At 43.4% G+C, this 12,193-nt stretch overlaps 1 protein-coding gene across 1 annotated transcript in view; it reads right to left on the reverse strand.

Annotated features, from left to right (window-relative positions):
* Col6a6 (collagen type VI alpha 6 chain) overlaps positions 1-11,849 on the reverse strand; it is a 103,921-nt gene extending 92,072 nt beyond the window's left edge. Inside the window, exons 1-6 of the mRNA XM_052719030.1 lie at positions 11,786-11,849; positions 8,158-8,754; positions 6,097-6,717; positions 4,480-5,040; positions 3,206-3,763; positions 295-870 (exon numbers count right to left, since the gene is read on the reverse strand). Coding sequence (XP_052574990.1) covers positions 295-870; positions 3,206-3,763; positions 4,480-5,040; positions 6,097-6,717; positions 8,158-8,754; positions 11,786-11,849 — 2,977 coding nt within the window. The remainder of the gene's footprint in view (positions 1-294; positions 871-3,205; positions 3,764-4,479; positions 5,041-6,096; positions 6,718-8,157; positions 8,755-11,785) is intronic.
* Positions 11,850-12,193: the final 344 nt, after the last annotated feature.

The raw sequence follows: 12,193 nt of genomic DNA on the forward strand, positions 1-12,193 counted from the left end.
TAAACCCATGTTCTAATAAATAAAGTCTTTTCAAAAACAGCTGAGTTCTCAGTGTCAGAAGAGTCCAGGTGGGAGAAAGCCAAAGTGTTTCCAAATGTTTTTCTCTTAGGGGAGAGGATAAATGAAATACTTTGAAGGCCTGTCAGACTCTGAGAGTCTATACAGTAGGAAAGCCACTTCATAATTTTGGTTCCTTCTCTTCTCCCAGGAAAACTTGCTCCCAAATGTGACTGGTTGGTGTCTCATTTGGTTCTATTTTTAAAAATTAGGAAAAACTTAATTGATAGCCCTTACCAACTTTTGAAGAGTTACAGACACTGGCTGACACGTCAGAAAATATCCCCTTCAGGCCTCCAAACGTCTCTACGAAGTAATACTTGTCACTTGACCCTGCCATGGCTAACAGCTCCCAGCTGTTGGCACCGGCAATCCCCACAGCCAGGACGAGGATGCCTTTGTCCCTCAGGGCCTTGGCGGTGGCATTGAGCTTCTCTGCATCATGAGACTCTCCATCAGTGATCACAATGAGGACTTGGGGGACTCCCTTGTGCAGACGGCTGCCCCGGGCTTCGGTGAACATGTGATCTGAGAAGGCAAGGGCCTCAGCAGTGTAAGTGTTACCCCCCATGGGCTGGTCATTCTGGAGCACTGAAATCACCTCCCACTTTGTGCCAAGTTCATCCAGATAAAACAGCACTTCCGGGTCATCAGCATATTTCAGAGCTCCGAACCGGACCTGATTCTTGCCCACATCAGCTTTTTTCACCAGGCCGATCATGAAGTCCTTCATGATGTTATATTCTTGATAGTCAATGCTGCCAGAGCTATCGATGACAAACACAACATCCAAAACTTCAATCCGCTTGCATTCTGAAAAGAAAAGAAAACATTTGAGATTCAGGGTGGGAAGTTGGGTCCCCCAACTTCCATTTACATGGCTGGAGTTTTCTCTCTGTAGGAACACACTATGCATCAGATGGTTGACTCTCTGGATAACAGAGATACCTGCATGCTTGTGCTGCCAGTACTTAGCAACACTCAGGTGAGCTCTTAGAGCAAGGCAAGCATGGAGTAAAACCTACTACAGAGAGAGGAGGAGATGGAATGGCCATCCCAGGACCACCAAGACCATCAGGAGTAGAATCTCAACCTTTAGACTAAAAAAATAGAACTCTGTATAAATTTTCTCATATAAATGGTCCCTTCCGCATATGCTTTTACTTATCCAAGTTTATTTTTAAGTTATGGGGATCTTGAGATCTTCTTAGGATCCCTGGGGAAAGGACAAGACAAGAGAAAAAAACAATTTAGTTACTCTACATTTTCATCATGACTCCATGTAGGCTGGTTTCTGAGCCTACGGTTTCTTCCTTTTTGACTTCCTTGAAATATTTAGTTCCATTATTGGGTCTCATCACAAAAAGTAGGCCAGTTCTCGTTTAGCTCAAGTGAGTTGTCTTAATATGACACTCCAGTGAACTTGTGAAGCCTGAGGTCAGCGCTAGGGCAAAGAAGAGCAGGAGAGACCTAATTTCTAATTCATCTAAAGGATCACATCCAACTGTGAGTTCTAGGGCTTAACTCATCCTTTCTGGAGAAGTAGAGTCTTAAGATGGTCATTCGGACTTTATATTGGTAGTACACGCTGTCTCTGGGTCTTAGAAAAAGTACAATCCAAATGTTTGTTAGCTCATCCATTCTTGAGAAACAGAACCGTGAGAAAGTACTCCCCCAATGCCCAGTTGGCTTTCACAGTTCCATCTTTTGTGAGCCACTTGCCAGCCGTGTGGTGGACTGTTGAAAACACAAGAGCCAATGTACTCAACACTGACTGGAGGCCATGTGTACAGAGCCAAAATCAAATTCCCGGGAAAGCTGACTCCACTGAAGAACTGGTTCCCTCCAGCTGCCTGCTGGCTGTGAAGATTACTTAAATTACTCAGGAACTTGGGGGGAAGTTTGCTCAGCATTGGAGCCCTTCAAAGAGCTTATACTTATTATGGATGGCATTGCCAGAGAACAAAAACCAGATGACCAGATGTAGTCCTCCTTCTACCAAATACAGATGACAGCCACCAAACCCCACAAAGGGATTTGAACATAACCACTGCTAGAACAACAAGACAATGTCTCTTCTCCCTTGAAAGTCTGAAAATATCTGTTTTTCAGAGTGAATTTTCAGAATGCTTCTGTCATTAAATCCAGGGGTCACAGAACAATTTAGCTGCTTATATTTGTTGGTCTTCTGTTAGTTTTGGGGGTAGCTGAGATACTGGGGTTCAGTCCATAACCTTGAGAGAGCTCTACCACTAAGCTGCATCTACACCCTGGAGCTTTGGTTTGCCCATTACTCTGCAGTATTATAGGAAGAGTATGCCATTTACTTCTCTGGAAGCATCTATTGCTCAAGTTCACTTAGTACAGTCATGTTTTGTGGGATTTAGTAGACAGTTTTTTATAAACACTTCATTTGATCAATAGATGCTAAGCCAAACATGTCTTTCTGCTCAGGAGGTGATGTTCCTCTCCCAGTTTCGTCAGCAGCCCACATGTGGCCTAATGGCACAGGACATACAAGGCTGGGCCCCTCATTGGAACGCTGGGCCAACAGTGGGAGGACTCATGTTCTGACATTGTGCATGGGGTTGCACTGAAACTAAGCTCACAGCTGAAGTGACTGCCTTGTGTAGCTCCCACCTCTTCTGTTTTTCTTTCCTTCCTCCCTTCCTGGAAGCACTTCCTCAGGAGATCACTTCCACAAGAGCTCTTGACAAGTCCACTCCTTCCAGAGACCCTGACATAAGACCTGGTGATCGCTTCTCTTAAAGGAATAGTTAATCACATTAGGACTATTATTATTCTGCAAATAGGAAAGTTAGGTAGGCCAAAATCATTCCTTTGTGGATTTATTTATTTTCTTTGTGAGGGGTCAGGAAGCACTGAGCCAAGATCTTGCTCTGTACTCCAGACTAGCCTGGAACTCATTATATAGCCCAGGCTGGCTTTGAACTCACAGCCATTTTCCTGTCTTAGCTTGCATACTGGGATTACAGGCATGAACTACCACACCCAGCTTCTACCATTTAACTCAAAAAGTCAAAGACACTAAAACAAACATTTCAATTAAGCAACTTACGGTATTTGAATACAGCTCTATTTAGTTCAAGTACTTGGTTGGCCCTGTTGTGACTGTGCCCATGCTTACCTTCACGGGGACTGCATATTCCCAGAACGAGGGCATCCTCAATATGCTGCAGAATGTCAAAATTCTCAACATAGAAAACCATCTCTCGTTTCCCACTGATCTCCTCGAGCTGGGTGACATTGGAGCCAAATACTCCCACAGAGTAGATGATCACACCTTCTCTCCGAAGTGCGACTGCTGGGTCCCTTACTATGTCCTGAGCCTCACCGTCGGTAATGAGAATGAGGAACTTCCTGACATTGGGCCGGGCCCCCTTGTTGGGACTGAAGTACTGGGACACAAAGGTCAGGGCACTGCCTGTCAAGGTTGTTTCTCCAATGAGAGTCATTCGGTCGATGGCGTCAGAAATGTCACTTTGGGACTTGAATGTGTTGAGCTGAAACTCCTCCTTGTTCTCATGGCTGAACTGGACCACGCCAATTTGGACTCGGTCTGGCCCAATCTGGGATTTGCTCACTAGGTTCTTCATAAACATCTTCATCTTACTGAAGTTTTCAGGTCCTATGCTGCCAGAACTGTCTACCAGAAACATGATGTCCGCTTTCATGTCTCTGCAGGCTGTGTGGGAGGAAATGGGATGTTTATTCGCATTGTTGCATATAAAAAAATTAAGAATTCACAGGAAAACCCAAATCACAAATAATTCTATGTTCAAGCTCAGTGTGTGCATCATAAAGATAGGTAAATAAAGCATTACAAGCAATAAAAGCCAAGACTATTCTGTTCCTTGGTAATTAAGGATCTCAACATCAGCACCATCAGGGGTCAGGTCATTTTTACTGTAGTAGTGCTCTGAATGTCGATCTGTAAGATGGCTAGCAAAGAGCTTGGTTTTCATTCACTCAGTAGATGCCAAGAAAGCTCCCTGCTTGAGACACCAAAAATGTCTCTACAAAGTACCAAATATCCTCAGAGAGTGAAAACCCTGATTAGAAGCTACTGATTTAGTGCTCTAGAGAAACTCGTACAAGTTCATTAATAAAATGAAATGTCAATCAAATGGCCATGCTCCTCTATGTCAGAACACCTTTGCTTATATTATACACACGACACCTAATCATATAACCTAGCAGGGCTTCATTAGAGAGAATCCCTCCAAATACCTCTGTCACTCTTCAGATATTAACTTACACTACCATGGGGTTTTTGCTGTGTTCTGGAGAGAAAATATAATCACACAGGTCAATAATCCCAACTTAGAAATGTGTGTCACCCCCGACTAACAGTGTCCCTCTGCGAGCTGCCGTCTGAAGGTCAAGCCGAATCATCCCTACCTTCTTCAGCACAGATCTCTTGAACCACCTGGTTCCTTATGTCCCTCAAGGCATCGAACTCATGCACGTAGTAAACTCGCCTTTCCTCTCCCGCTATCTCCCGAAGCTGGGTTTGGTTGGCTTCCTTGACTCCGATAGCGTAAACACGGATGTTTTCCTCTCTCAGCCTGTGCGCAGGCTCCAGGACACTGTCCCGGGACATACCGTTGGTCAGAACGACAAGGTGACATGGCACTTTGTTTCCTCGCTGCTTCTTTGCTTTTTGCAACAGCTTCAGGGTGAAGTTCAGGGCTGCACCTGTGTTGGGGTTCCCGCCCAACTGCCTAATGTTCTCGATGGCCTTTCCCAAGTCAGGCTTGCTGGTGTATTTACTGATCTCAAATTCCAAGTCCCAGGTGTCGGCGTACTGCACGGCCCCGACCCGTACTTTGTGAGGAGCAATGTTGAACATGCCCACCACCTCTGACAGGAAGGTCTTCATTTCATGGAAGTCTGTGGGCTGGGTGTTCCCTGAACCATCAATGAGCAGATAGATATCAGCTTCCTCTGTGTCCACACAGGCTAAAACAGAACCAGAAAGTTGAATGTATCATTCAGGGCAAATGTAAAAGAGAAACGAGTGCAGATAGGAAGGAGAAGCTCCTTCAGAAGAAAGATGGGGATGGTTTCTGGGCACCAAAGACTTGCTTTCCTAGCTTGGGATGGGGGCTCAGCATTAGTCAGGGGAAATGAATTGCTTCTGACAGTTTGAGACTGAACCCTAATTCTCTGCCGTGGATAAGGATAAATACTTATGTGTAGGAAAACTAGAAATTGTTCTTTGCAAGCTGCTTTTCTCCATTAGTAATACTCAGAGGAAAGTGATATGCTGTGGAATAGATGGCTTGTAACAAGGTACTGTGAGCATGCGAGTTCTCTTTCCTATCATCTAGAAAAAAACTGTTTACTTCTTGCCCACTCCTAGTCCTGAGATCCAGGAGGGATGTTGTCAATGACCTTGAATGTGAGATACAGTGACACAGTAAATAAACTATAAATAATTGTTGCACAATATATACAAATATGCTTACATATACACAGATATGAAAATATTTATAGAGCATCCATGGGTATATATGTGCACATGTATAAAACAACCATCATGTACATGTAAATATGCAGACCCTTCTCTCTCTAAACTTGAAGGCAATAGATTGTCACTTAATTTGTCTTCCACACAAGTCATGTTTACCATTTATTCTCTAATTTGGCCCTGGGGGTTAAAGGAAGAGCAAAGTAAATAAGAATACAGTACAGGAGAGATCAGGGGACCTGGTGAGGCAGAGTGAAAATCAGCAGAGGAGGAGGAGACAGAAATGATGACTCCAGGACATGTTGAAGTAACCAGCCCAATTAAAGCCATGCTAAAGAGGAAACCCCTCTTTGCGGGCCCATGCTCACACTTCAGTAGATTTTAGTGTCCTCCAAGCTGTACTTCCCAGTACCTACCTAAACTTAAAATTAGGAATTCATTCTGCTCACCTACCTCAGAGCCCCCGAGTCCCTTCTTTATAGACAACACTCAAAAGGCGAGAATAAAGAAGGCTGTAGAGTAGCCTTCTCTGAGTAAGGCTTTACCAGATTTGAGGGTCTCGGTCCGTTCTGAGAAGACAGAGACGGTGTGTGTGATTTGCTTCCGCAGCTTCTTCAGGAATGTCTGATTGTGGGTGGCCAGCTCGGAGAAGTCGCTCAGTTTGGAGGCAAACCGCTCTGCAGGGTAGGATGCAATTTTCTCCAGTTGGTCTGGGTTGGCCCCCTCGATGCCCATGGTAAAGATGGTCACTCCCTCACGCCTGAGGTTGACAGCTGCCTTGGTCACATTGTCCTCTGAAGCTCTGTGGGTCACCAGTACAGCAATCTGAGGCACCCCTTGGTTCTTCCGGCTGCCCCTCTGTGCACTGAAGACTTCCTTCCTGGTCTTTCTGAGGGCAGCCCCGGTGTAGGCCTGCCCTACACGGGGAGACAGGTCCTGTATGTGCTGCAGGACCTCTGTCTTATTGATACCCATGCTCAGGGAACTGATCACTCTCGTCTCGTTGCTGTAGGCCACCAGACCAACCCTCATACAGTTTTCCTTGATGTCGAGGGCAGAGACACTTTCTTCCAGGAATGCTTTGAGATGGTCAAGGTTCTCCTGGCTGCCATTAATGGCCATATCCAACAGGAATACGACATCAGCTACAGAAGGGCCTTGGCAAGCTGTGTAGGGAAAGGAATGAATGAGCATGATTGTAACAGGAGGGTCGGCACTTCGGCTGAGCATCATAAGACATGCAGAACACACACCAGAACTCAGCTGTGTACTTAAAGAAGGTATGGCATGATTGTGAGGCTGAAAGGAAAGGGACCCGGTTCAAAGACTAGATCTCAGCTAAGCTCCTAGCTTCAGTTCCCTCATCTATAACATGAGACATCATGTTTACCTTAGAGTCGGCATAGGTATTAAATGATACAATATACTTAACATGGAGATTAGTACATAAAATTCATCCAATGAAGACCAGCTTTAAATGTGAAAAACATTTAAGTATCATCTCCACTATGTTCAACAGCTCTAAATAATGCAAAGGATGATAATGTGCACACTTGTATTTTCAATTATTTGGGAAACACACTAGTAGTAAAGATTGATATTTTTATAAGTTACCACCAAAAAAACCTATTCTGTATTATCAGTAGGTCATCTCAAACTGATTTAACCAAGAGGACAGACTGAAGAACTCAGAAGCTAGTTCAGAATCAAACAGTAGGATAGGCAATGTGGGGGTGTATGTTACCTGACTGGAAATCAGGAGACTTGACCCCACTCTGGCTACACAAGGCTGCTTGGCACTGGAGCAGCCATATCGTTTTAGTTCTTTGCTTCAGAATAGGATTTGGATTGTCAGAGGCTGGCTTTAGCCTTGCCATTTGTTTCTTTATGTGGTTTCAGAAGCTGAGTTTCTCCAGAAACAAATTTGTTTTTAGTGAGCCAGTAATAAAATGGCAGCAAGAACGCAGGGAGGTGGCTGAGGGGAATCTGGGTGGCAAGGAGAGGGTGCTGTAGGATTTTAAAAGGTCTGGGGCTAAGTATGCCATAGAAAACTAAGCCCTGTGGGATTTATTGTTTGGTTTTTTTAAATTAGCCACAATCACTGGATCTTCTTGAACATACTGAGATATTTAATACCCGAAAATGCCACCCATTGGAGGAAAGGGATATTCACAGGATTTTAACCCTCTTCCCATATTTTTTTTCAAAATCATTTGATATTGGTCCTACGCATGCAGCTTCAGCCTGCTGTCCTGATTAAGATTTGTGATCAATTTGACACACTTCGAAGAACCACCTCTATCAGATTGGCCTGTAGGCTTGTCTATGAAGCGTTTTCTTGATCACTAATTGATGTAGGAGGGTCCAGCCCACTGTGGTAGGTACCACCCCTAGCCAAGTAGGAGTATTAAGAGAGGTAGATGAATAAGCCAGAGAGAGCAAGCCAGCAAGCAGTGTTCATCCATGGTCTCTGCTTCAGTTCTTGACTGAATGCTCATCCTGGCATCTCTCCACAATGGACTGTAAACCTGAAAACTAAAATAAACCCTTTCTCCCCAAGTTACTTTTGGTGTTTTATCACAGCAGCATAAAGCAAGGACACCCACCTTCTACAATAATGTCATCAGCCATTCCTTCCCTGTACTTAGTCACGTCCTTGATGATCTGTGTCATGTTTGGGGCAAACAAACTGAGGTCTCTGACAGTCCTGAGGTTGAAATGGAACTGGGATGTGGCCATGGCCTTCAGGTTTTCCTCAGAAGCCTCCTGCATCCCTACTGAGATGACTTTCACCCCATCTTCCCGCAGGGCCTTCGAAGCCTCTTCCACTTCATCCTCAGACTCGGCTGAAGCCAGCACCACCAGGATTGGGGGGAACTGTTTCCTGTCTCTTCCATTTGTGGATGCAGAGAAATAGGTCCTGTGAGCCTCTCGCAGGGCGTTCCCTATCTTCAGGGACCCACCAATGAACCCGAAGTTCTTCTTCAGGTGGTTCAGCATGGGGTTCCTGTTCTTGAAGGTGCCCAGCTGGAACTCGTTGTGGAGAGCATCGCTGTACTGGGCCAGGGCCACACGGTACTTGTCAGCCTCTATGGGGAGGCTGCTGATCAGCTTGTTGAGGAAAGTTCTCACAAGAGGAAAGGACTTCATCCCTAGGTGATCAGAGCTGTCCACCAGAAACACCACATCTGCATACTTGGGGCCTATAAAGTCATAAACATAGCAAAAAGTTTTAGAAATTGTCTGCCCTGTTTAATGCCAACTGTGTGTGTGTGTGTGTGTGTGTGTGTGTGTGTGTGTGTGTGTGTGTGTGTGTGAGAGAGAGAGAGAGAGAGAGAGAGAGAGAGAGTGTGTGTGTGTGTGTGTGTGTGTGTGTGTGTGTGTGTGTGTGAACAGAAACTTAGTTTTTTCTTTGAATTCTGTTTAAGTGCCTTCCTGAACAGAATAGCTTAACAATACACAATCTCTCAGGAAAAAGAAGTGTTTGCTTCATGGTGTGAGTGCTTTATACAACCTCTCATTGCTAAGTTTTGCAATAAGGAGCATCATTTGGCAAAGAATTAGATAACTGGGGATGTGTGTGTGTGTGTTTAATGCCAACTGTGTATATACACACATACACATATATACACACACAGTTGGCATTAAACATACACACGCATACACTGAAAGTTTTCATTTGAATCAGACTGTTGTAGAATATTAGTTGAAGATGTGTTATATTTGTTTATGCTGTGGAACATTAATGATTCTAAGATGTATTTTGTTCTTTTATGTTGCATTTGTTTAACTCTGTGAAGCTGTGCTACTTTGCCTGTCTGAAACACCTGACTGGTCTAATAAAGAGCTGAATGGCCAATAGCAAGGCAAGACAGAGGATAGGCAGGGCTGGCAGGCAGAGAGGATAAATAGGAGAAAGAGAGAAAAAAGATCAAGGAGCAAGAGGAGGAGGACTCAAGGGGCCAGCCACTGAGCTACACAACCAGCCATAGAGTAAGAAGGAAAGAAAGGTATATAGAAATAGATGGGATAATTTAAGAAAAGCTGGCTAGAAATAAGCCAAGCACAGGCCGGGCATTCTGAAGTAAGAATAAGACTCTATGTATTTATTTGGGAGCTGGGTAGTGTACCCCCAAAGAGTAAAGAGTAAAAACATCAGACTCCTTTAAATTGGTTTGAATGACGAAACCTGAAAGTCTTTCCTTGTGATTCTCACTTAAGCAATGCCTTAGGTTATCTGATCGATTTGTAAACATCGTTTTTGTATTATAAAGTGTTGAATTGATGAAGTTTAAGATATCACAAATACACAGGATTTGCTTAATCTGTGGGAAAGTTATTTATAATATATTCAGCAAGTCATATGAATGAGCATTAAGATTGACAAATTTATTTTCTCATACATGAAATATGATAGCAGCAAAGAATTTGAGGTGAGAAATGGGATTAATCTTGGTTTCAATTAAAAACATATTTTGTGTTGGAATATAAAAACCTTTAACAATTTGTTTGCTAGCTGTATAGGACTTTAGTATTATATATCTATATATATCATGTGCTATCATTATAATATACAATCAACTATATATAAATAGCACATAAATTATATGTCTATAATATATATTATGCACACATACAAACATATATGTGTGTATATGTGTATATACATACATATATATGAATGGCATAGTTTTATGTATCCCAGGTTGGCTTTGAACTCTTGATCTCCTACCAGCACCTCCCAAGTGCTAGAATTACAGGCATGTGCCCATCACTATGCTAGGCTCTGGAATTATATTTTTATTTTCTAGAAAATCAGAGTCCAAACTAGTTTCATTTACTGATAGCTGCTTGTCTGATCTCTGAACTTCCACTACTTTATCATAAAGGCAGATGGAGAAGTTGTGTGTGTGTGTTATCAGAGAAAATGCAGTGCAGTTGAATTAAGTGATAAGCCTGCCAATCATCAGCTAATTCTATGAGCATTATCAAGTCAGTCAATATGCACGAGCCTGTCTCCTCTACTTCAAAATAAAGAGGCTTGATTAGCAAATGCCCAGGCTATCTCCTCAGTTTAAGATTTCATCACAAATGGTTACTAGATAAATTGCTATCAAGTCATAATAACTCCTGGGGTTTTTCTTCCATTGCTAGGAAACTAGCCCTGGCCTCCATCATTCGATCTCTGTGAGCATCTGACTAAAGCTCAGAAGATAAATCAATCGGTCCTTTCTCACCCTTTAAGTGACCTCACTCCCAGCAATCTGAGACTCTACCCTTGATCACACAGCCAGCAACATCCAGGGGGAGAATGAGCAGAGGGCCAGTCAGGATCTGCTTCCAAGGGAAGGCTGGGTAGTTCAGAGAGCCCTGCTCGGGACAGCTTGATGTATGACTATCAGTGACCTTTCTATTCATGCAGAAGCTCCTTTATCTTGTGTCGGAAAGACATGTGGCTGATTAGCAATCGACAGTTCCAGGTCCTTTATTATGTCTAAGCCATGAAATTGTGGGTAGGGGGTGGAGATCGACTCTTCTTTAAAAGCTTAAGGCTCAGAGAGGCATCAAATGATGATATTTTAAGGGGCTAAGTCTAGTTTATATCCACTAAACTTGTTTCAAGGTCAGGATCCTAGTGAAAGCTATGAAAGCCAGTGTAGGTGGGTCCTGGATGTGAGCTGGCCCACATACATCAACTTCTTAAGCAGGGCTGGAGGAGGCGGTAGAGGATGTTTTGAACTTCATTTCACTGGACCTGAGTTACTGACCAAAATTACTGACAGTGACAGCTAGGAGCTCTTTCTCCAGGATAAACACAGGCATGCCTTTATAAGTAACAGTCCAACATGCTGCAACTGCAGCAAAATTTGCACATTTAGCCAAAGCAACATTTCAAGTCAAGATAATTAAAGACATAGTGAATTTTCCAGTGCTTAACCTAACAACAGAATTCCCTAGAGTAGGCGGAATTAAGGACAGAATGATAGCTTTCATAGATTGTATCAGTAGCTCAAGATCTCCAAAGAATACAGGGTAACACAAAAAGACAAAACCTTGGCCCCCATCCTCACTACCACTGAAATCAAGCACTGTGAAGCAAATATCCTCACTTAAACAGCTTACACTCTTTACCAGCTGTTGAGTGCATGCGTGTGTGTGTGTGTGTGTGTGTGTGTGTGTGTGTGTGTGTGTGTGTGTGTATAATGGAAAGGAACTATTTCCATTTTTTCTTACCAGAATCATCTTGGTTCACACAAACACGGAAACAAATCACTGTCAGCAACAAAATCAGCAGCATTTTCAGATTTTCAGGTCCTAGGCTGAAAAATCCCCAACATTAAAGCTAAAAAAGGAAAACATGGAAAATCATTTGAACGTTATTTGTGAATCAGGACTCACAGAGATGACCACAGACAAAATTATATAATAAACTCGGTGTGAAAAGGGTGTGAGGGATAAGTAAGGTTCACTGGCCGTCTAGTCTGTGAGGTGCCTTGGAGGAAAATGAAGCTTGCTTAGAGATGTGCTATCCTGGCCCTCAGACCTTGCGGAAACGAGACATTGAACAGTCAGCGGATACATTGTTGCCCATGTCCCAGTGGACCCTGTCTGCTCCTGCCATGACAGGGCACTGTTCATTGT

This window comes from Peromyscus californicus, unplaced genomic scaffold (assembly GCF_007827085.1).
Source record: "Peromyscus californicus insignis strain IS unplaced genomic scaffold, ASM782708v3 Scaffold_11__1_contigs__length_118956290, whole genome shotgun sequence".
NCBI classification, from domain to species: Eukaryota; Metazoa; Chordata; class Mammalia; order Rodentia; family Cricetidae; genus Peromyscus; species Peromyscus californicus.